At 43.3% G+C, this 26,082-nt stretch overlaps 1 protein-coding gene across 1 annotated transcript in view; it reads right to left on the bottom strand.

Annotated features, from left to right (window-relative positions):
* LOC120063702 (glypican-6-like) overlaps window positions 1–26,082 on the bottom strand; it is a 180,174-nt gene that overhangs the window by 88,871 nt on the left and 65,221 nt on the right. The window contains exons 3-4 of the mRNA XM_039013997.1: window positions 12,056–12,447; window positions 2,107–2,272 (exon numbers count right to left, since the gene is read on the bottom strand). Of these exons, the coding sequence (XP_038869925.1) occupies window positions 2,107–2,272; window positions 12,056–12,447 (558 nt within the window). The remainder of the gene's footprint in view (window positions 1–2,106; window positions 2,273–12,055; window positions 12,448–26,082) is intronic.

Here is a 26,082-nt window from a genome sequence, read left to right as displayed (position 1 = left end):
ATTACGATTTATAATGGAGCGTTTTTGGATTGCGTAAACAGCAACAGTAATTGTGTGAAGGCGGGGATGCAGGGCTGAGTTCCAAACAAAACAACTACAAGAGTGCTTGTTCTAGTTCCTCAACGCCACAGCTAGGAGATCAAAAAAACAATACCTTATAGTTGAAGACTGTTCTTTGAGTCATAAAAGTACATTGAAATTACTTAGGAACTGTGCACACTTTGGAGAGGTTTGTAGCCACTTGGAAACCCCAGTTAGACCCTCACTCAAACCTTTGTCATTTTTTTGTCTTATGTTGCACCTACCCCAAATTTTCCAAAAATATTATTTTAATGTTACTGAATGTATCCAGAGTATTTTCAGATTTCGTTAGCAACAAATGCGGCAAAAAGTACAGTAAATGTAAAATGCACATCAAATCAACAGTGTAATGTTTGGATTCAGTCTTGTGTCAGGTGAACTGTTTTTTGTCCTCACCTTTAATCTCATAATTTTAACATAATCTCCAAACTGTTAATTGCTACCATGGTTATGCATATGCTTTCCATATTTCTTCTGTAAGACACATTTCAATTTATCCCTATCCATATAGGCCAATTCCCACAAGTGTAAGGGGTTCCATGCAAGTTCCATGTCGGTCCAGGTTTTTGTGATCTATTTTCACTCAAAGCCCTGTAGTCACCAGCTTCTCCCTTCTAGTCACAGCAACTGGAATAGCTGGTTTTCATGTGAGTTTGAAGTACATTACTACACTGTAGTCCTATTCGTGGCTGAAGAGGCATGTTGAAGTGTATGATAATCCTACATCGTATGCAAACTAAATGGATTTCACCATCACAGCAGAAACCACCAATGCTAGTGTTATTACAGATAGCAGTTAATTATTTGAGCAGTTTATTATTTAAAAAAAAAAAAATCTAAACTACTTAAAGAACAACGAGAAGCTCAGGGGACATCTGGCAGACATGCAATCACTACTGTAAGCTCTGAAAGCAGGATCGATATCTCTTTGTGGTTGGACCTTGAGCTAATTGAAAATCTTTGAGCCTATAATGAATATGAAATGTCAGAGAGCCAAAAGATATGAAACTGACATTTACTCTACACCCTGGGAACAATCCTCCAATTTAGAGTATGAACAATTCAAACCTAGAAAAAAAAGGACTATTTCAGGTAGGTTGTCCAACAATTTGTGCAACAGTGTAGACCACCCAATTTTCAAATAGAAGAACATAAAAACACACCATGACGAAAGGTTTCTGTAATACACTTAGACAAATCTTGTAATGAAGTGGTTCAGTGACAAGTACTGCTGGACCATTCACTGTAGTGACTGATGTAGCCTACAGTAGGGAGCCTTTGAAGTGGCCAAGCTCTGTATTAGGACATCAGGACAGTAAAACACATAACATCAGCTTACATTTACCTGTGAGTAACAAGGTTCTAACAGTCAACCTCATTTTACCATTGAATATTCATCTGACGCACGTTACGCTGCTCCAGCAACATCTCAGTGCGCTGTACTTTACATTGGACCTTCTGCTCTTCTGACATGAAACAACTATCCAGAGAGCTGTGGCCCAGTTTCAACTGCTAGTTTCTGACAGTGGCATTCTTGACATGTGTCTCTAAAGTGCAGCTCACAGCTAGCCTGCTCTGCTTTAGATCACTCCAGCAGTCCTGACATGTCAAAATGAAGGCTCCAAACTGAATAAGGTATTGTAATAAATAAATAACGTCCATGTTATATTCATGTTTGTAATCTCCCCGAGCTGAACAAGCTGCTGTTGAACTGCTTAACACAAAGCTCTGCGTTCCTCACAGTGTGTAGTTACCACACTGCAAGTGCCCATTCAATACAGCACGATTCCACCAGCCAATGAATAATGGCGTTTTCATCCAGTATAAATTGTCAAAGGTAAAAAGAAGGATTCAAACAGTAAAAAGCACCTTATCACAGCGCCCAAGTTCTGCCCATGGAACTAAATGCAGACAAATGACAACACTGAACAACAATTCAGCACAAAATGCATTTTTTTATACGAAGCAAAGTCAGAACAGTCCAAATCACAGTCAGAGACAAAGGGAGGGAGGGAGGGCTCTTACCGATGTACTGGTTCCACTCTGGGTTCAGATCGGCCTGGTTGGCGAGGCAGCCCTTCATGACGTTCAGACAATAGTTGTTGCAGGGCTTCACGGAGGGCATGGCTTGGCAGTATGGGCAGTACATCATCTTGGTCAGTGCTCGGATACACGCTGGGGTGCTGCTCACCTAGTGGGTAGATGTGAGAACAAAGGCCAGCTATACATCGGATACAATACAAGGCTGTTCTACACATGGAAATTAATCCAGTAAACAGTATGTTTCCATGTTTCATGTATATAAAGAAATGAGCTGGCTTAAAAGCATCTAGCTCCGCTGTCCTCCATCTAGCTCCACTGTCTTACATCTAGCTCCACATACAGCTCTTACATCTAGCTCCACTGTCCTCCATCTAGCTCCGCTGTCCTCCATCTAGCTCCACATACAGCTCTTACATCTAGCTCCACTGTCCTCCATCTAGCTCCACTGTCCTCCATCCAGCTCCGCTGTCCTCCATCTAGCTCCACTGTCCTCCATCTAGCTCCACATACAGCTCTTACATCTAGCTCCACTGTCCTCCATCTAGCTCCACATACAGCTCTTACATCTAGCTCCGCTGTCCTCCATCTAGCTCCACATACAGCTCTTACATCTAGCTCCACTGTCCTCCATCTAGCTCCACATACAGCTCTTACATCTAGCTCCACTGTCCTCCATCTAGCTCCACTGTCTTCCATCTAGCTCCACATACAGCTCTTACATCTAGCTCCGCTGTCCTCCATCTAGCTCCACATACAGCTCTTACATCTAGCTCCACTGTCCTCCATCTAGCTCCACTGTCTTCCATCTAGCTCCACATACAGCTCTTACATCTAGCTCCACTGTCCTCCATCCAGCTCCGCTGTCCTCCATCTAGCTCCGCTGTCCTCCATCTAGCTCCGCTGTCCTCCATCTAGCTCCACTGTCCTCCATCTAGCTCCACATACAGCTCTTACATCTAGCTCCACTGTCCTCCATCTAGCTCCGCTGTCCTCCATCTAGCTCCGCTGTCCTCCATCTAGCTCCACTGTCCTCCATCTAGCTGCACTGTCTTCCATCTAGCTCCACTGTCTTCCATCTAGCTCCACATACAGCTCTTACATCTAGCTCCGCTGTCCTCCATCCAGCTCCGCTGTCTTCCATCTAGCTCCACATACAGCTCTTACATCTAGCTCCACATACAGCTCTTACATCTAGCGCCACTGTCCTCCACCTAGCGCCACTGTCCTCCACCTAGCGCCACTGTCCTCCACCTAGCGCCACTGTCCTCCACCTAGCGCCACTGTCCTCCACCTAGCGCCACTGTCCTCCACCTAACGCCACTGTCCTCCACCTAACGCCACTGTCCTCCACCTAGCGCCCCTGTCCTCCACCTAGCGCCCCTGTCCTCCACCTAGCGCCCCTGTCCTCCACCTAGCGCCCCTGTCCTCCACCTAGCACCACTGTCCTCCACCTAGCACCACTGTCCTCCACCTAGCACCACTGTCCTCCACCTAGCACCACTGTCCGCCATCTAGCACCACTGTCCTCCACCTAGCACCACTGCCCGCCATCTAGCACCACTGTCCTCCACCTAGCACCACTGCCCGCCATCTAGAACCACTGTCCTCCACCTAGGTCCACTGTCCGCCATCTAGCACCACTGCCCGCCATCTAGAACCACTGTCCTCCACCTAGGTCCACTGTCCGCCATCTAGCACCACTGTCCTCCACCTAGCACCACTGCCCGCCATCTAGAACCACTGTCCTCCACCTAGGTCCACTGTCCGCCATCTAGCACCACTGCCCGCCATCTAGAACCACTGTCCTCCACCTAGGTCCACTGTCCGCCATCTAGCACCACTGTCCTCCACCTAGCACCACTGTCCTCCACCTAGCACCACTGCCCGCCATCTAGAACCACTGTCCTCCACCTAGGTCCACTGTCCTCCACCTAGCACCACTGCCCGCCATCTAGAACCACTGTCCTCCACCTAGGTCCACTGTCCGCCATCTAGCACCACTGTCCGCCATCTAGCTCCACATACAGCTCTTACATCTAGCTCCACATACAGCTCTTACATCTAGCTCCGCTGTCCTCCATCTAGCTCCACATACAGCTCTTACATCTAGCTCCACTGTCCTCCATCTAGCTCCACTGTCCTCCATCTAGCTCCACATACAGCTCTTACATCTATGTTGCTGAACAGAGGCTCAGCATACATAAACAGGAACAGTTGTAGCTGGAGAAATTTAAAATCTGTGAACAATACAGCACCAGAAATGTTTTTGTCAATAATGCAAATATCCACACCCTTTTGTTTAAAGTCAAGACTCCCAGGTAATGGCTAATGGCTTCATCTCTTTTTCAAACACAGACAGGTTCTTAAATCGTTTCTTAACCTTGTTACTGCAGCTCAGCCCTCTATGAAATAGCTATTCCCTAACCATAATTTCTGTCAGTGCTTCAGTTTGCTTTCATTTGTGTGTATGTTTCTACATGTTTTATGCATTTTATTAAGTGTCTGAGATTCTTGTTACTCTGGCAAAAATCAATAAAATAAAAACATTCCCATTTCATCAGAGTATTTTCCATTTAATCTCAACATCTTTAAAATAAAAAGAAAACACCTAGTCTCTGTTCTGAATTTAAAAAAGACATTCTGAAAGAAGTCTAATTTTACACAAGGCTCAAACTATTTTGTGTATTTCTGAACAAATCCAACAAAGGTAGAGGGAGGAGTAGGGATGTACCAGCGGGGAGAAAGGGAGTTGTCAGGTACTGGTCTAAACTTTCCAAAGTACCCAGACACTGCACGCATGAGGTGAGAGAAGAGCCGCAGCTCGGCTGGAAGTCAGTGTTTTGAGTGGCTTCTGAGCTGTCTTCATGTTTGATATGATTGGACCCCTGCTTCTCCCAACCCACCAGTGAGGATTGCTGAGGAGAAGGAGAGGTGGAGGCATCATCAGCCGCCTCCACAGAGTCAGGCTAGTGGATCAAATGCATACACTACCGTGACGGACTGATACGCCTCAAACATCTACTGCTAGCTTCCTCCGTCATTGGCTTGATTTAACACACAGCCTGATGCTGATCACCCACGCAATGTCATGTTCCCACAGACACCCCCACAAATTCACATGTTGCGAGTAGCGAGTTTAAGATGTCAAGGGGGTAATCTCTGGTACCCGTCGTCACTATAATCTCTGGTACCCGTCGTCACTATAATCTCTGGTACCCGTCGTCACTATAATCTCTGGTACCTGTCGTCACTATAATCTCTGGTACCTGTCGTCACTATAATCTCTGGTACCTGTCGTCACTATAATCTCTGGTACCTGTCGTCACTATAATCTCTGGTACCTGTCGTCACTATAATCTCTGGTACCTGTCGTCACTATAATCTCTGGTACCTGTCGTCACTATAATCTCTGGTACCTGTCGTCACTATAATCTCTGGTATCTGTTGTCACTATAATCTCTGGTACCTGTCGTCACTATAATCTCTGGTATCTGTTGTCACTATGTGCCTTCAATATTTGTGAGATTTCTGATTGCTTTGTTGGTAAACACAATTCATACATTTCACATTGACACTATAAAAATGTGTCTTTTTCAGATTCCAATTTCATTCATTTGAATCTGAGATGCACTTTATTTTAAAATACTCCTAGTGACAGAATCCTTAATGTGCATTTCCGTACGGTAAAATATGGTATAGTGTTGCTTCCTCCTTTTTCAATTTGCAGAACTGACACCTGACAAATGCTTTCTTCCTCCACAAATGGCTTTGGTGCAGACCAGCACTCAGTAAGTTGCCATAATGTCTGCATGACTCTCCCCCTATCTCCCTGGACTGCTGGCTTCTTTGAGTGCATTATAGCGTTTGCAGAGCATGTATTATTCTAATGATTCGAGCTCATCAAAGAGAGTCCTATTATTAGAATCAATCAATAGCCACATCACCGCTTTGCAAAACTGAATGATAGAAATACGCTGTGTGCCCATAATGACAATGTTGGAGCCTTGATATATCCCTGGGCATATCTTTTCATTTCAGAGGTTTAGAAAATGGGAAAACATTAGTCCATGCTGGTATTTATGCAGTAATATGTGTAACTGAATGCCAAACTCTGATTGACCATGGATAAACTCTGATTGACCATGGATAAACTCTGATTGACCATGGATAAGCTCTGATTGACCATGGATAAACTCTGACCATGGATAAGCTCTGATTGACCATGGATAAGCTCTGATTGACCATGGATAAACTGACCTGACCTGGGATATAGATAAGCAGTGTAGTGTCTTAGTCATAAACTGTAAACTGCTGTGATGTGAGGTAGTGCAGCAGCTCCTAGAACTCAATAAAGCCCCTCAGCAGCACTAGGCATAGATGTCACATGTCACACCCCTCCTCTGGGGTGTCCTATTCCATTACACTTACACCCAATCTCTCCAGATGAGTTGAGGCCCCTTGGATCAAAGGGCCGTGGCCCTGCCACATGACCCGTGTCACAGGTCCCTGGGTAATGTCAGAGTTGAGGTGGGGACACGGCGGCTGCCAGGAAAGCCAGGACGTGTGTCAGTGCCACAGACAGTAACAACTCATCCTCATGAAGAGGGTTTCATCAGGCAGCCCTGGCTGGACATAGGGAAGTGATATGGCCTGGAGGTGCATGACGTGATCACACCATTGAGGTTCACAGAGTTCACCATGCTTGCCGGTAATGAATGACCAGCAGTGGAAAGGTTGAGTTTGTTCTATGTTCGGGGGTTATACATGTGATTCTCCCCAGGCAGCCTATTGCCTTGGGTTTCCTTGTGCCTTTGACCACTCATAGCTGCGCTACAATCTGCATGATACACACCCCATCATGAATTATGGTGAAAATAAACTCATTGGCCAGCAACCGTTGCAAAAGGACTCCATTTCCAAACAGTATATTAATTGTTTACTAGCCTTGATGTCCAGGCTTCTCCTCTGACAACACAGAACAGTGTTGTACACACATTACTATTAACCCCAATAACGGTAACAAACACATACAATTCAGATAAATTGCTTGTGACCACAAGGCTATGGAAGCAAACTTGATCTACAGTACAAGTCTAGCCAGTGTTCTAATGTTGATATTAATCAGTGGTGTAAAGTACTTAAGTAAAAATACTTTAAAGTACGACTTAAGTCATTTTTGAGGTATCTGTACTTTACAATTCATATTTTTATGACAACTTTTACTTTACTAAATTCCTATGGAAAATGTTGTACTTTTTACTCCATACAACTTTCCCTGACAACTAAAAGTACTTGTTACATTTTGAATGCTTAGCGGGGCAGGATAATTGTCAAATTCACTCACTTATCAAGAGAACACGTGGTTATCCTTACTGCCTCTGGCCTGGCGGACTCACTAAACACAAATGCATCTTTTGTAAATAATGTCTGAGTGTTGAAGTCTGTCCCTGGCTATCTGTAATAATGTCTGAGTGTTGGAGTGTGACCCTGGCTATCTGTAGTAATGTCTGAGTGTTGGAGTGGGCCCCTGGCTATCTGTAAATAATGTCTGAGTGTTGGAGTGTGACCCTGGCTATCTGTAATAATGTCTGAGTGTTGGAGTGTGAACCTGGCTATCTGTAATGATGTCTGAGTGTTGGAGTGTGCCCCTGGCTATCTGTAATAATGTCTGAGTGTTGGAGTGTGAACCTGGCTATATGTAATGATGTCTGAGTGTTGGAGTGTGCCCCTGGCTATCTGTAATAATGTCTGAGTATTGGAGTGTGCCCCTGGCTATCTGTAATAATGTCTGAGTGTTGGAGTGTGCCCCTGGCTATCTGTAATAATGTCTGAGTGTTGGAGTGTGCCCCTGGCTATCTGTAATAATGTCTGAGTGTTGGAGTGTGCCCCTGGCTATCTGTAATAATGTCTGAGTGTTGGAGTGTGCCCCTGGCTATCTGTAATAATGTCTGAGTATTGGAGTGTGCCCCTGGCAATCTGTAAGTAATGTCTGAGTGTTGGAGTGTGCCCCTGGCTATCTGTAATAATGTCTGAGTGTTGGAGTGTGACCCTGGCTATCTGTAGTAATGTCTGAGTGTTGGAGTGTGACCCTGGCTATCTGTAATAATGTCTGAGTGTTGGAGTGTGCCCCTGGCTATCTGTAAGTAATGTCTGAGTGTTGGAGTGTGCCCCTGGCTATCTGTAATAATGTCTGAGTGTTGGAGTGTGCCCCTGGCTATCTGTAGTAATGTCTGAGTGTTGGAGTGTGACCCTGGCTATCTGTAGTAATGTCTGAGTGTTGGAGTGTGACCCTGGCTATCTGTAGAAATGTCTGAGTGTTGGAGTGTGACCCTGGCTATCTGTAATAATGTCTGGGTGTTGGAGTGTGCCCCTGGCTATCTGTAAGTAATGTCTGAGTGTTGGAGTGTGCCCCTGGCTATCTGTAATAATGTCTGAGTGTTGGAGTGTGCCCCTGGCTATCTGTAATAATGTCTAAGTGTTGGAGTGTGCCCCTGGCTATCTGTAAGTAATGTCTGAGTGTTGGAGTGTGACCCTGGCTATCTGTAATAATGTCTGAGTGTTGGAGTGTGCCCCTGGCTATCTGTAATAATGTCTGAGTGTTGGAGTGTGCCCCTGGCTATCTGTAATAATGTCTGAGTGTTGGAGTGTGCCCCTGGCTATCTGTAATAATGTCTGAGTGTTGGAGTGTGCCCCTGGCTATCTGTAGTAATGTCTGAGTGTTGGAGTGTGCCCCTGGCTATCTGTAATAATGCTGAGTGTTGGAGTGTGCCCCTGGCTATCTGTAATAATGTCTGAGTGTTGGAGTGTGCCCCTGGCTATCTGTAATAATGTCTGAGTGTTGGAGTGTGCCCCTGGCTATCTGTAATAATGTCTGAGTGTTGGAGTGTGCCCATGGCTATCTGTAATAATGTCTGAGTGTTGGAGTGTGCCCCTGGCTATCTGTAGTAATGTCTGAGTGTTGGAGTGTGCCCCTGGCTATCTGTAATAATGTCTGAGTGTTGGAGTGTGCCCCTGGCTATCTGTAATAATGTCTGAGTATTGGAGTGTGCCCCTGGCTATCTGTAAGTAATGTCTGAGTGTTGGAGTGTGCCCCTGGCTATCTGTAATAATGTCTGAGTGTTGGAGTGTGCCCCTGGCTATCTGTAAGTAATGTCTGAGTGTTGGAGTGTGACCCTGGCTATCTGTAATAATGTCTGAGTGTTGGAGTGTGACCCTGGCTATCTGTAATAATGTCTGTGTTGGAGTGTGCCCCTGGCTATCTGTAATAATGTCTGAGTGTTGGAGTGTGCCCCTGGCTATCTGTAGTAATGTCTGAGTGTTGAAGTGTGACCCTGGCTATCTGTAGTAATGTCTGAGTGTTGGAGTGTGACCCTGGCTATCTGTAGTAATGTCTGAGTGTTGGAGTGTGACCCTGGCTATCTGTAATAATGTCTGAGTGTTGGAGTGTGCCCCTGGCTATCTGTAAGTAATGTCTGAGTGTTGGAGTGTGACCCTGGCTATCTGTAATAATGTCTGAGTGTTGGAGTGTGACCCTGGCTATCTGTAATAATGTCTGAGTGTTGGAGTGTGCCCCTGGCTATCTGTAATAATGTCTGAGTGTTGGAGTGTGACCCTGGCTATCTGTAGTAATGTCTGAGTGTTGGAGTGTGACCCTGGCTATCTGTAATAATGTCTGAGTGTTGGAGTGTGCCCCTGGCTATCTGTAATAATGTTTGAGTATTGGAGTGTGCCCCTGGCTATCTGTAATAATGTCTGAGTGTTGGAGTGTGCCCCTGGCTATCTGTAGTAATGTCTGAGTGTTGGAGTGTGCCCCTGGCTATCTGTAATAATGTCTGAGTTTTGGAGTGTGCCCCTGGCTATCTGTAGTAATGTCTGAGTGTTGGAGTGTGACCCTGGCTATCTGTAATAATGTCTGAGTGTTGGAGTGTGCCCCTGGCTATCTGTAATAATGTCTGAGTGTTGGAGTGTGCCCCTGGCTATCTGTAATAATGTCTGAGTGTTGGAATGTGACCCTGGCTATCTGTAGTAATGTCTGAGTGTTGGAGTGTGACCCTGGCTATCTGTAATAATGTCTGAGTGTTGGAGTGTGACCCTGGCTATCTGTAATAATGTCTGAGTGTTGGAGTGTGACCCTGGCTATCTGTAATAATGTCTGAGTGTTGTAGTGTGACCCTGGCTATCTGTAATGATGTCTGAGTGTTGGAGTGTGCCCCTGGCTATCTGTAATAATGTCTGAGTGTTGGAGTGTGACCCTGGCTATCTGTAATGATGTCTGAGTGTTGTAGTGTGCCCCTGGCTATCTGTAATGATGTCTGAGTGTTGGAGTGTGACCCTGGCTATCTGTAATGATGTCTGAGTGTTGGAGTGTGCCCCTGGCTATCTGTAATAATGTCTGAGTGTTGGAGTGTGCCCCTGGCTATCTGTAATGATGTCTGAGTGTTGGTGTGTGCCCCTGGCTATCTGTAATGATGTCTGAGTGTTGGAGTGTGCCCCTGGCTATCTGTAAATAATGTCTGAGTGTGGTAGTGTACCCCTGGCTATCTGTAGTAATGTCTGAGTGTTGGAGTGTGCCCAGGGCTATCTGTAATAATGTCTGAGTGTGGTAGTGTACCCCTGGCTATCTGTAGTAATGTCTGAGTGTTGGAGTGTGCCCAGGGCTATCTGTAATAATGTCTGAGTGTTGGAGTGTGCCCCTGGCTATCTGTAATGATGTCTGAGTGTTGGAGTGTGACCCTGGCTATCTGTAATAATGTCTGAGTGTTGGAGTGTGCCCAGGGCTATCCATACATTTTAAAAACAAGAACATGGTGCCGTCTGCTTTGCTTAATATAAGTAATTTTAAATGATTTATACTTTTACTTCTACTTTTGATACTTAAGTATATTTAAAACCAAATACTTTTACTTAAGTAGTATTTTACTGGCTGACTTCCACATTTATTTGAGTAACTTTCTATTAAGGTATCTCTACTTTTACTCAAGTATGACAATTGGGTACTTTTTCCATCACTGATATTAACTGAAAACAAGACATCTAGAAAACAGCTGTTGTTGTTGAGTGGAGCCAATGTCAAGCATACATCTCTTGCTATGCCTTTAAATCTTCCTTTGCATAAGATCGAAACTACACACTCCCAAGGCAATGATATACAGCAAAAGCAGCTTGCTGCATTAACATTACATCAAACAGAATACTTACAGCAAGATTAATGGGGACGGTATAGACTTAAAAAATATTGTGTGATCGAGATACAAACATCCATACCAAAAAAAATATATATATATCCCCATAGCTTGGAGCCAGATAGTCTACCCATGCTTGAGAATTCCTCCTGAACAATGGGAGGCCTCACCAGAGGTCATTATAGAATCCTTGAAAAGGCAGCCCTGAGCCTTAACCCAACAGCCCATAGGCCCATACAAAGAGATGGTAGTGGTGGGAAGGCAGTGGTAAGTCAGTCAGAAGAATGTATGATCGAAATACCAGCCTGTGGGGGATCTCCTGGGAGAAAAGAAAAGCCAAAAAGCAAAACAGAGACCTTGCTTGTTAAAGAATGTGTTGGATACACTGTTGTATTATGTTGTACTTCTCTCTCCAGCAGCACAATCCATTCCAGCCCCAAACACCAACAAAATACTCAGTTTTATGATCTATGAGGTTTTGAAATATAATATTGATATGTGATAATGATGGATCCAACAAAATCAGTCAATTGTTCAATTCTGGGGAAAGTGTTGATATAAATCTATGACATTCATTTTACATGATCAAATTGGGTGAAAGGTTTCAGGGGGAAATTCCCATTGGGCAAGTGGTATATATATTCCTTATTAAAATGACCATCATCCCCTGCTGCACAATAGCAGCAAATTAGCCCAAACTAAAACCACTCAACTCAGTTTGCTTATGAATGGCAGAGACGAGGGCTTACCTTGGACACCCTGCTGGCCACCTCTCTACCGACCGAGAGGCCCTGGACGAAAGTGCGTGCCACGATGAAAGCCCTGGTAACCTGAGCCTTGAGCTTCTTGGGTACGTCTCCAAAGGGCTTGAGCTGGTCCGTGTACTTACTGATGCACTCCAGATAGTCCTCAGTGATGACATACTGGGAGTTGAGCAGCGTGAACATGCGCTCCAGCAGCCGCGACCAGAAGTCGTTGAGCATCTCCTCCAGGTTCACGTTGCCTCCCGTGTAGTAGCGTTTCAGCTCGGCAAACAGGTTCTGGAACACCTCCGAGTTCTGCATGTACGGCTTTCCGTAGGTCCGCACGAACATCTCGTTCAAAGACTTCTCCGTGTTCTCCAACAACTCCAGGAAGAACTCTGGGTCAAGAGGAATAGGAGACAATTAAAATATTGTTCATTATAGCCTATGTAGGCCTACATCTGTCTTCAAATACGATCACTCTGATGCTGTTAAGATAGGCATGCTATTATAATGAGATACCTATTGACTTGAGTTAACATTTGTATTCTTTACAATGTAAAGACACTGTACACCAGTTTGTCTTTCATAGATGAAGGGTGTCTGGGTCTAAGATTGGCATACTTCCATGAGGTTTTTGCATTACACTGTTGCTAAAATTAAACGGAGAACAGACAGACATTTTCAGGTTAACACTGAGTGTTTATTCACACCAATACTACCCATCTTCGTATTCTCCCCTAGACTTCAGAAGTGTTAATGATTAGTAATCCTATACTGCCAGTCACTCTCTATAGGCTGGCCCTATTCAAGCATACTTGGACTTGCTACTGTACATACTGCTTCAGCAATAACAGCAATAAGAATCTGTTTTGCTCACGTTGATTTGTAGAAATGCAGTGGAGTTGGCAGTGTGACTTTGCAGTAGAGGTTTGTATATTCATACATTCAATACTGCCATATGTGATAAATGAAAAGATTGTCGCATGCAAATTGCTATATTTACTTGTAACTATTTCTTTAGTGGTGAAAAGACACAATGTATTTTCCCAGATAGCGTGGTTTTGGGAATGAATAGCATTTGCTGTGGATATCAAGAATATCAGAACAACTGAAATACCAGAACAACCAGAATACCTGAACAACTAGAATATTCAGAACAACCAGAATACCTGAACAACCCGAAGAACTAGAATACCAGAACAACCTGAATACCAGAACAACCTAAATACCAGAACAACCCAAACAACTAGAATACCAGAACAACCTAAATACCAGAACAACCTGAATACCAGAACAACCTGAATACCAGAACAACCTGAATACCAGAACAACCTGAATACCAGAACAACCTAAATACCAGAACAACCAGAATACCTGAACAACTAGAATATTCAGAACAACCAGAATACCAGAACAACCCAAACAACTAGAATACCAGAACAACCTGAATACCAGAACAACCTGAATACCAGAACAACCTGAATACCAGAACAACCTGAATACCAGAACAACCTGAATACCAGAACAACCTAAATACCAGAACAACCAGAATACATGAACAACTAGAATACCAAAACAACCCGAATACCAGAACAACCAGAATACATGAACAACTAGAATACCAGAACAACTAGAATACCAGAACAACCAGAATACATGAACAACTAGAATACCAGAACAACTAGAATACCAGAACAACCGGAACAACTAGAATACCAGAACAACCGGAACAACCAGAATACCAGAACAACCAGAATACATGAACAACTAGAATACCAGAACAACCGGAACAACCCGAATACCAGAACAACCGGAACAACCCGAATACCAGAACAACCCGAATACCAGAACAACCCGAATACCAGAACAACTAGAATACCAGAACAACCGGAACAACTAGAATACCAGAACAACCGGAACAACCAGAATACCAGAACAACCAGAATACCAGAACAACCAGAACAACCAGAATACCAGAACAACCAGAATACCTGAACACCTACAATATTCAGAAAAACTAGAAAACCAGAACAACCCGAACAACTAGAATACCCAAACAACTAGAATACCCAAACAACTAGAATACCCAAACAACTAGAATACCCAAACAACTAGAATACCAGAACAACCAGAACACCAGAACAACCAGAATACCAGAACAACCGGAATACCTGAACAACTAGAATACCAGAACAACCAGAATACCTGAACAACTAGAATACCAGAACAACCCGAACAACTAGAATACCAGAACCACCTAAATACCAGAACAACCCGAACAACTAGAATACCAAAACAACCTAAATACCAGACCAACCAGAATAACAGAACAACCAGAATACCAGAACCACCAGAACAACTAGAATGCCAGACAACTAGAATAACATAACCAGAATACCAGAACAACTAGAATACCAGAACAACCCGAATACCAGAACAACCAGAACAACCAGAATACCAGAACAACCAGAACAACTAGAATACCAGAACAACCCGAATACCAGAACAACTATAATACCAGAACAACCAGAAGGCCAGAGCAACTAGAACAACAAGAATAACATAACCAGAACAACTAGAATGCCAGAACAACTAGAATAACATAACAACCAGAACAACTAGAATGCCAGAACAACCAGAACAACTAGAATACCAGAACAACTAGAATGCCAGAACAACTAGACTAACATAACCAGAATACCAGAACCACCAGAACAACTAGAATAACAGAACAACCAGAACAACTAAAATACCAGAACAACCCGAACACCAGAACAACCAGAACAACTAGAACACCAGAACAACCAGAATACCAGAACAACCAGAATACCTGAACAACCAGAATACCTTAACACCTAGAATATTCAGAACAACTAGAATACCAGAACAACCCGAACAACTAGAATACCCAAACAACTAGAATACCCGAACAACTAGAATACCCAAACAACTAGAATACCCGAACAACTAGAATACCAGAACAACCAGAATACCTGAACAACTAGAATATTAAGAACAACCCGAACAACTAGAATACCAAAACAACTAGAATACCAGAACAACCTGAATACCAGACCAACCAGAACAACTAGAACACCAGAACAACCAGAACAACTAGAATGCCAGAACAACTAGACTAACATAACCAGAATACCAGAACAAGTAGAATACCAGAACAACTAAAATACCAGAACCACCAGAATAACTAGAATACCAGAAAAAAACAGAATACCAGAACAACTAGAATGCCAGAACAACTAGAATAACATAACCAGAATACCAGAACAACTAGAATACCAGAACAACCCGAATACCAGAACAACCAGAACAACTAAAATACCAGAACAACCCGAATACCAGAACAACCAGAATACCAGAACAACCAGAATAGCAGAACAACCAGAACAACTAGAATACCAGAACAACCAGAACAACCCGAATACCAGAACAACCCGAATACCAGAACAACTAGAATACCAGAACAACTAGAATACCAGAACAACCAGAACAACCCGAATACCAGAACAACTAGAATACCAGAACAACCAGAATACCAGAACAACTAGAATACCAGAACAACCAGAACAACCCGAATACCAGAACAACCCGAATACCAGAACAACTAGAATACCAGAACAACTAGAATACCAGAACAACTACAATGCCAGAACTAGAATAACAACCAGAATACTAGAATTCCAGAACACTAGAATACTAGAACAACTAGAATAACAAAACAACCAGAACAACTAGAATAACATAACAACCAGAACAACTAGAATAACATAACAACTAGAATAACATAACAACCAGAACAACTAGAATAACATAACAACCCGAATACCAGAACAACCAGAATACCAGAACAACTAGAACGCCAGAACAACTAGAACGCCAGAACAACCAGAATAACATAACAACCAGAACAACTAGAACGCCAGAACAACTAGAATAACATAACAACCAGAACAACTAGAATAACATAACAACCAAAACAACTAGAATAACATAACCCGAATACCAGAACAACCAGAATACCAGAACAACTAGAATAACATAACAACCAGAACAACTAGAATAACATAACCAAAACAACTAGAATAACATAACAACCCGAATACCAGAACAACCAGAATACCAGAACAACCAGAATAACATAACAACCAGAACAACTACAATGCCAGAACAACCAGAATGCCAGAACAACTTTGTGAAAAATTAAGAAAGTCATAAGGACCGTGTTTGTGGTGAAGGTAGAAACCAATAAGGACTGTTTGTGGTGAAGGTAGAAACCAATAAGGACTGTGTTTGTGGTGAAGGTAGAAACCAATAAGGACTGTGTTTGTGGTGAAGGTAGAAACCAATAAGGACTGTGTTTGTGGTGAAGGTAGAAACCCTTGAGGACTGTGTTTGTGGTGAAGGTAGAAACCCTTGAGGACTGTGTTTGTGGTGAAGGTAGAAACCCTTGAGGACTGTGTTTGTGGTGAAGGTAGAAACCCTTGAGGACTGTGTTTGTGGTGAAGGTAGAAACCCATGAGGACTGTGTTTGTGGTGAAGGTAGAAACCCATGAGAACTGTGTTTGTGGTGAAGGTAGAAACCCATGAGAACTGTGTTTGTGGTGAAGGTAGAAACCCATGAGGACTGTGTTTGTGGTGAAGGTAGAAACCAATAAGGACTGTGTTTGTGGTGAAGGTAGAAACCAATAAGGACTGTGTTTGTGGTGAAGGTAGAAACCAATAAGGACTGTGTTTGTGGTGAAGGTAGAAACCAATAAGGACTGTGTTTGTGGTGAAGGTAGAAACCCTTGAGGACTGTGTTTGTGGTGAAGGTAGAAACCCATGGGGACTGTGTTTGTGGTGAAGGTAGAAACCCATGGGGACTGTGTTTGTGGTGAAGGTAGAAACCAATAAGGACTGTGTTTGTGGTGAAGGTAGAAACCAATAAGGACTGTGTTTGTGGTGAAGGTAGAAACCAATAAGGACTGTGTTTGTGGTGAAGGTAGAAACCAATAAGGACTGTGTTTGTGGTGAAGGTGGAAACCCATGAGGACTGTGTTTGTGGTGAAGGTAGAAACCAATAAGGACTGTGTTTGTGGTGAAGGTAGAAACCAATAAGGACTGTGTTTGTGGTGAAGGTAGAAACCCTTGAGGACTGTGTTTGTGGTGAAGGTAGAAACCCATGAGAACTGTGTTTGTGGTGAAGGTAGAAACCCATGGGGACTGTGTTTGTGGTGAAGGTAGAAACCAATAAGGACTGTGTTTGTGGTGAAGGTAGAAACCAATAAGGACTGTGTTTGTGGTGAAGGTGGAAACCCATGAGGACTGTGTTTGTGGTGAAGGTAGAAACCAATAAGGACTGTGTTTGTGGTGAAGGTAGAAACCCTTGAGGACTGTGTTTGTGGTGAAGGTAGAAACCCATGAGGACTGTGTTTGTGGTGAAGGTAGAAACCCATGAGGACTGTGTTTGTGGTGAAGGTAGAAATCCATGAGAACTGTGTTTGTGGTGAAGGTAAAAACCCTTGAGGACTGTGTTTGTAGTGAAGGTAGAAACCCATGAGGACTGTGTTTGTGGTGAAGGTAGAAATCCATGAGAACTGTGTTTGTGGTGAAGGTAAAAACCCTTGAGGACTGTGTTTGTAGTGAAGGTAGAAACCCATGAGGACTGTGTTTGTGGTGAAGGTAGAAATCCATGAGAACTGTGTTTGTGGTGAAGGTAGAAACCAATAAGGACTGTGTTTGTGGTGAAGGTAGAAACCCTTGAGGACTGTGTTTGTGGTGAAGGTAGAAACCCATGAGGACTGTGTTTGTGGTGAAGGTAGAAATCCATGAGAACTGTGTTTGTGGTGAAGGTAAAAACCCTTGAGGACTGTGTTTGTAGTGAAGGTAGAAACCCATGAGGACTGTGTTTGTGGTGAAGGTAGAAATCCATGAGAACTGTGTTTGTGGTGAAGGTAAAAACCCTTGAGGACTGTGTTTGTGGTGAAGGTAGAAACCAATAAGGACTGTGTTTGTGGTGAAGGTAGAAACCCATGAGAACTGTGTTTGTGGTGAAGGTAGAAACCCTTGAGGACTGTGTTTGTGGTGAAGGTAGAAACCCATGAGGACTGTGTTTGTGGTGAAGGTAAAAACCCTTGAGGACTGTGTTTGTGGTGCAGGTAGAAACCAATAAGCCCTGTTATTGCAGTGAAGGTGGATCGTTATATATGTTTAAATGACACCTGCCATGCTCCAAAAACTGTCCAATGCACGTTAATGGGAATGACAACGCATGGAGTACATACAACATATTAAAATAAAATAAATTCAAGTGACGATATAAAGAACAGAGGGAATGCTTGACCCACTCACTTATTATTCACTTCCTACGCAGAGCTTATTGTTTACCGAATGGCCTCTATGGGTTGTCAGTAACAAGAATGAGGTGATTAGGTCTTCCCACCATCTGCTATGGATGCTGATAGCCTTGCCTCTCAAGGAACCAGATTCAATTTGAATAGAGTTCATGCCACTTCCTCCAAATTAGGAGACAGGGTGCAACAGTTTAAGACTAATCATAGCAGACATTTCCATGGCTTCCATACTAAACATAGGAAGGCATCAGAGCTTGGTTTAAATCCATTACTACTGGCTCAGTTATTCATACTTTACAGGCAAAATATCAAGATGTTCTTATCTTCTTAAATATAACCGTGTATGATACAGGAAGTAATACCCTGGGCAGTCTTGGTGCAGTTCATGTTGGGTCACATGCTGTTCAGCCAGGAGCCCAGAGATGCTCTCCTCTCACTTATCAGGCCAGAATCAAAGGCCCTTGTTCAAACTGTAATGGCTCTAAGTGTTCATTAGCGCTCTGCAAAGCTAGTGAAATTAAATTACATTAGGAGCAACACATTAGCGAGACTCTAAACACCAGAGAGAAAAGATCCATGGGAAATCTGATCTGAAATCCTGTAATGCTGAATCGTATCTGTTTCAATATCTTTTGCTGGAGGATGTGCTTGCCATCTTCATTCAATGCATCTGCATTTAAGACATTCTCAAGTTGTCTTGTGTTGCTCTCTATTTCTGTCTTCCGTCATTAATGACCCTACCTGAAGATATCTCTAGCTACTGTAACTCCATATGCACTCTCCATCCAACTACCTGTACTATGTTCTTGGTGCATCAAATCCACACCATTGCTCTTTCATTACTATCAATTCAAATCAAGGGGCTGTCTCACACCTGCCCATCTGTGACTGAAGATATCCTTGATTATTTAAATCCTTTTCTCTTAAAATAGATTGCTTCAGATTTACCAGCAGTTTGTTGCTACTCAACATGTCTCAGTATTTAACACATCTAAAGCCCGCTGAGAGGAAAGAGATGAGCGGTACTAAATCAAATCAAAGTTTATTGGTTGCGTACACAGATTTGCAGATGTTAATAGCAGGTGCAGCGAAATGCTTGTAAAAAAATATGTTTTTTTAAATACTAACGAGGCATACAGTTGTTATGTTGGTCCAAAAGTGTATTAAGGGCTTTCGTTATACTGATAGTAACGCAGTGTGCTGAAAGAGTGTGGTGGTTGACTGCTTACACTTCTCTGAGGCATGACAGATTGTCATAAAATATGTCTGTTTGTACTATGGAGTGTTATTGGCATGTCTGAATTCCATTTCCACTTTCCAACAAATCCTATGTTATTTCTGTTTTTACCAGTTCTTTAATGTTACTGCTGTTGGACTCCAGTGACATGTTTGTGTCCCATGGGACACAATTACATCAAATTGTCTTTCCAGACCTTTACCTTTTACCAGTGTGACGCGTTCAGAAGAAATAATAATGAGAAAGAATGTCATCATTTAATTGAGTATATTTACTTGTTTATCACTTCCAGAAAGAAGTGGCACTTGCTTAGTACTTCCAAAACTTCCAGAAAGTAAAGTTTTGTCTTCAGTGAAGTTTGTTTAAATAAGGTCATTCTTGATCACCCTTGAGAGAACTGAGATACAATGAAAGAATATACAGTGAATTATTTAAGTAAAGATTTGTGTTTTAAACTTGTCGTGTGCTTATTCGAATTGGCTTCATTATTACAAAATCCGAGTCCATGGCACCCAGTGACATCCTTTCTGATTAATGACAGCTTGAAACTGAATTGAGGATAAGAATTATCAGTGCAGTCAATTCTTCTCCCTTCCAGATCAGCTCGGCTATTAATCGAATATATTCAACATAATTGAGGTGGGATTCATTTTAAATATAGTCTGAATATTTGATACCATGCCAAGCTCAATTTCAGTACAATTAGGATAAATAATGAACACAGACATTATGGGGTGACCACAACACAGTTAAGTGAATATTTACATTTAGTGAAAAAGACAACTTAGTATAATTACTGCAAATCCATGAATAGGATAATATTTTTTTAATCTGGTATTAAGGGGTATGGCAGAAACTGCAAATTCAGAGTAGATCTCACATAAGGCATCAATACATGGCAGTAATTAAGAGATCTACCCTAAATGAAAGGCTGTGAGCCCGAAAGAACAATGTGGCAGAAATGTTCAGACTTATAACTGGCACAGAGTTCATTACTTTCAGCAGATTAAGCTCAATATGGCCAACTATTCCTCACACAAAGCTGAGAGAGGACAGGCTAAACAGAGACATTCTCACTTTAACAAGTGTAGCTACACCTCTGCTTCACTAGGAGTCACTATGAGGTCAGCCAGTCTCTTGCCAAAGCATTCTGAAGAACGTCAAATCTGTTCTAACAAAATCTAAATATTTGTATAAGAGAATATACACAGAGAGAACAGGCAAAACATGCTTTTCACAACTCTTTGGAAACTAAGATATATTTTAGAGGCGCTCAAGTGTCTCCATCTTTATTTTGAAGAGAATTGTTTTGGGGCCACCATCTACCCGTCAGCAGCAGATGTGCATAGCGATGACAGTGAGCTGCTTCGGGACATTGTTCACGGCCACAGTGTAGAGCTAGGCCCTGCAGGGCTATTGTTAATTACAGCAACTTCCCCCGAGACATGACCAGCAGTAACTCTCACTACAGGGCTTTGTAAAACAACACAGCAGCCGTGTAATTGTGATTCATGAAAGCTATGGGACAAATCAAAATGACAGAGATTCCCAGTGATCTAAAGCCTTCTGCACAAAAAGAAACAATAAATAAAAAATGCCCCCACTCTTCAAAACTACACTTGACAGTTGCAGCATTCACTGAGTGACATTGTGGATCCTAAATGCAACCCAGAATGTTCTGATGTTTCTGCCGTGAGAGATTATACCTTCAAGCAAATACAAAAAGCCAGAAGCGTTTAAACTGACAGTCAAAATGTGGACGTTACATAATTAAGGCAACATGCCTTGATAACAGGAGACTATTTCAACACTGTTGTCAATCACCATACGGCAGGTCATTTATAACAGCCTCAATGTTAAAGATACAGCCCCTCAACATTGACCTGACATGACCATCACTTGGCAGCATGGAGCATCAGAGTTTGAGCGCGCAGAATTCACAAAGCAGATCTCTTTGAGTGAACCTCATGACGTCCACTCACAGCAGGATGGAACAATAGATCACTACACATTAATGATCAAAGGATCATGCTTTTCAAATAATGTTTGAATTGAATAGATCCATAAATTATCGTCAGAGTTAGCTAACAGCTGCGTATTTAATTAAGTTTTGGGCAGGTTTCTATCATGTGATAAAACCCCTAAATCCACACCTCATCCATAGATAAAAAAGCTACACTCGTTCATACAAGAAAGTCATTCAAGAGTACTGTATCCACAAAGTTCCCCATTGAGTTTTATCACTTAATAAAAATAACATTGCCAGTGGTTTCTGAGCAGGGCACACACACCATCTTATCTCCACCTATTCTACTCTGGGTGCTATCCTGCAGGAAGAAAGCCAGTCCACAGAAGAGCTCTCTCTATCAGTCTCTAGCAGTCTCTCTCTCTCTCTCTCTCTATCAGTCTCTCTCTCTCTATCAGTCTCTCTCTCTATCAGTCTCTCTCTCTCTCTATCAGTCTCTCTCTCTCTCTATCAGTCTCTCTCTCTCTCTATCAGTCTCTCTCTCTCTATCAGTCTCTCTCTATCAGTCTCTCTCTCTCTCTATCAGTCTCTCTCTCTTCCTCTATCAGTCTCTCTCTCTCTCTCTATCAGTCTCTCTATCAGTCTCTCTCTCTTCCTCTATCAGTCTCTCTCTTTCTCTCTATCAGTCTCTCTATCAGTCTCTCTCTCTTCCTCTATCAGTCTCTCTCTCTCTCTATCAGTCTCTCTCTCTCTCTATCAGTCTCTCTCTATCAGTCTCTCTCTCTCTATCAGCCTCTCTCTCTCTATCAGCCTCTCTCTCTCTCTCTCTATCAGTCTCTCTATCAGTCTCTCTCTATCAGTCTCTCTCTATCAGTCTCTCTATCAGTCTCTATATCAGTCTCTCTATCAGTCTCTCAATTCAATTCAATTGACATGGCAAGTTCATTATTACTTACATTATCAAAGTATACATATCGAAAAATCAAAATCAAATATATATATGTATATATATACAAAATATATATATATATTTAGATATAAATAAATGGTGGGACCAACAGCAATAATAATAGTAGTAGTGGACATGGGATTACCATTAACAACAACTACAATATTAATTAGAACAACAATACATTAAAGCAATGGTAGTAGACCAGTGTCAACATGACTGAGAAGACACATGACCTGGTATGAAAGACAAAACAAAACGGGAAATATTACTAACATTACTTTGCACTTTTCACTTTCTCTCTCTCTCTATCAGTCTCTCTCTCTATATCAGTCTCTCTCTCTATATCAGTCTCTCTATCAGTCTCTCTATCAGTCTATCAGTATCAGTCTCGGTTATAGAACCCATCGGTCGCTCTCCCTCCGCGTCGCTCTCCCTCCGCGTCGCTCTCCCTCCGCGTCGCTCTCCCTCCGCGACAAATTTAATTCAATTTCATTTTTGATTTAAAGGGCTTTAAAGTCTCAATTTGGTGTTTGTCCCATTTTGTGAATTCTTGGTTGGTGAGCAAACCCCAGACCTCACAACCATAAAGGGCAATGGGTTCTATAACCGATTCAAGTATTTTTAGCCAGATCCTAATTAGTATGTTGAATTCTATGTTCCTTTTGATGGCATAGAAGGCCCTTCTTGCCTTGTCTCTCAGATTGTTCACAGCTTTGTGGAAGTTACACGTGGCGCTGATGTTTAGGCCGAGGTATGTATAGTTTTTTGTGTGCTCTAGGGCAACGGTGTCTAGATGGAATTTGGATTTGTGGTCCTGGAAACTGGACCTTTTATGGAACACCATTATTTTTGTCTTAATGAGATTTACTGTCAGGGCCCAGGTCTGGCAGAATCTGTGCAGAAGATCTAGGTGCTGCTGTAGGCCCTCCTTGGTTGGTGACAGAAGCACCAGCTCAACAGTAAACAGTAGACATTTGACTTCAGATTCTAGTAGGGTGAGGCCGGTTGCTGCAGACTGTTCTAGTGCCCTCGCCAATTCGTTGATATATAAATTGAAGAGGGTGAGGCTTAAGCTGCATACCTGTCTCACCCCACAGCCCTGTTTTTGCCAATATTAACCGCACACTTGCTGTTTGTGTACATGGATTTTATAATGTTGTATGTTTTTCCCCCAACACCACTTTCCATCAATTTGTATAGCAGACCCTCGTGCCAAATTGAGTCGAAAGCTTTTTTAAATCAACAAAGCATGAGAAGACTTTGCCTTTGTTTTGGTTTGTTTGTTTGTCAATTAGGGTGTGCAGGGTGAATACAGTACGTGGTCTGTTGTACGGTAATTTGTTAAAAAGCCAATTTGACATTTGCTCAGTATATTGTTTTCGCAGAGGAAATGTACGAGTCTGCTGTTAATGACAATGCAGAGGATTTTACCAGAGTTGCTGTTGACGCATCTCTCTCTCTCCATCCCAGTCTCTCTCTCTCTCTCTCCATCCCAGTCTCTCTCTCTCTCTCTCCATCCCAGTCTCTCTCTCTCTCTCTCCATCCCAGTCTCTCTCTCTCTCTCCATCCCAGTCTCTCTCTCTCTCTCCATCCCAGTCTCTCTCTCTCTCTCTCCATCCCAGTCTCTCTCTCTCTCTCCATCCCAGTCTCTCTCTCTCCATCCCAGTCTGTCTCTCTCTCTCCATCCCAGTCTGTCTCTCTCTCTCCATCCCAGTCTGTCTCTCTCTCTCCATCCCAGTCTGTCTCTCTCTCTCCATCCCAGTCTGTCTCTCTCTCTCCATCCCAGTCTGTCTCTCTCTCTCCATCCCAGTCTGTCTCTCTCTCTCCATCCCAGTCTGTCTCTCTCTCTCCATCCCAGTCTGTCTCTCTCTCTCCATCCCAGTCTGTCTCTCTCTCTCCATCCCAGTCTGTCTCTCTCTCTCCATCCCAGTCTGTCTCTCTCTCTCCATCCCAGTCTCTCTCTCTCTCTCTCCATCCCAGTCTCTCTCTCTCTCTCCATCCCAGTCTCTCTCTCTCTCTCCATCCCAGTCTCTCTCTCTCTCTCCATCCCAGTCTGTCTCTCTCTCTCCATCCCAGTCTGTCTCTCTCTCTCCATCCCAGTCTGTCTCTCTCTCTCCATCCCAGTCTGTCTCTCTCTCTCCATCCCAGTCTGTCTCTCTCTCTCCATCCCAGTCTGTCTCTCTCTCTCCATCCCAGTCTGTCTCTCTCTCTCCATCCCAGTCTGTCTCTCTCTCTCCATCCCAGTCTGTCTCTCTCTCTCCATCCCAGTCTGTCTCTCTCTCTCCATCCCAGTCTGTCTCTCTCTCTCCATCCCAGTCTGTCTCTCTCTCTCCATCCCAGTCTGTCTCTCTCTCTCCATCCCAGTCTCTCTCTCTCTCTCTCCATCCCAGTCTCTCTCTCTCTCTCTCCATCCCAGTCTCTCTCTCTCTCTCCATCCCAGTCTCTCTCGCTCTCTCTCCATCCCAGTCTCTCTCTCTCTCCATCCCAGTCTCTCTCTCTCTCTCTCCATCCCAGTATCTCTCTCTCTCTCTCCATCCCAGTATCTCTCTCTCTCTCTCCATCCCAGTATCTCTCTCTCTCTCTCCATCCCAGTATCTCTCTCTCTCTCTCCATCCCAGTCTCTCTCTCTCTCTCCATCCCAGTCTCTCTCTCTCTCTCCATCCCAGTCTCTCTCTCTCTCTCCATCCCAGTCTCTCTCTCTCTCCATCCCAGTCTCTCTCTCTCTCTCCATCCCAGTCTCTCTCTCTCTCTCCATCCCAGTCTCTCTCTCTCTCTCCATCCCAGTCTCTCTCTCTCTCTCCATCCCAGTCTCTCTCTCTCTCTCTCCATCCCAGTCTCTCTCTCTCTCTCCATCCCAGTCTCTGTCTCTCTCTCTCTCCATCCCAGTCTCTGTCTCTCTCTCTCTCCATCCCAGTCTCTGTCTCTCTCTCTCTCCATCCCAGTCTCTGTCTCTCTCTCTCTCCATCCCAGTCTCTGTCTCTCTCTCTCTCCATCCCAGTCTCTGTCTCTCTCTCTCTCCATCCCAGTCTCTGTCTCTCTCTCTCTCCATCCCAGTCTCTGTCTCTCTCTCTCTCCATCCCAGTCTCTGTCTCTCTCTCTCTCCATCCCAGTCTCTGTCTCTCTCTCTCTCCATCCCAGTCTCTCTCTCTCTCTCCATCCCAGTCTCTCTCTCTCTCTCCATCCCAGTCTCTCTCTCTCTCTCCATCCCAGTCTCTCTCTCTCTCTCCATCCCAGTCTCTCTCCATCCCAGTCTCTCTCTCTCTCTCTCTCTCTCTCTCTCTCTCCATCCCAGTCTCTCTCTCTCTCCATCCCAGTCTCTCTCTCTCTCCATCCCAGTCTCTCTCTAGCACAGTATCTCTCTCAATTTCAATTAAATTATATTCAAAGGGCTTTATTGAATTGGGAAACATTTACATTGCCAAATCAAATGGAATAGACAATAAACAAAAGTGAAATAAAAAAGGGGAAATATATCAGTAAACATGACACAATGTGATATGATTGGCTACCGTGTTGTAACAATGG

This window comes from Salvelinus namaycush, chromosome 19 (assembly GCF_016432855.1).
Source record: "Salvelinus namaycush isolate Seneca chromosome 19, SaNama_1.0, whole genome shotgun sequence".
In the NCBI taxonomy this organism is placed as follows: Eukaryota; Metazoa; Chordata; class Actinopteri; order Salmoniformes; family Salmonidae; genus Salvelinus; species Salvelinus namaycush.
The sequence above is the reverse complement of the archived record's forward strand: the minus strand, read 5'-3'. Positions and strand labels throughout refer to the sequence as shown.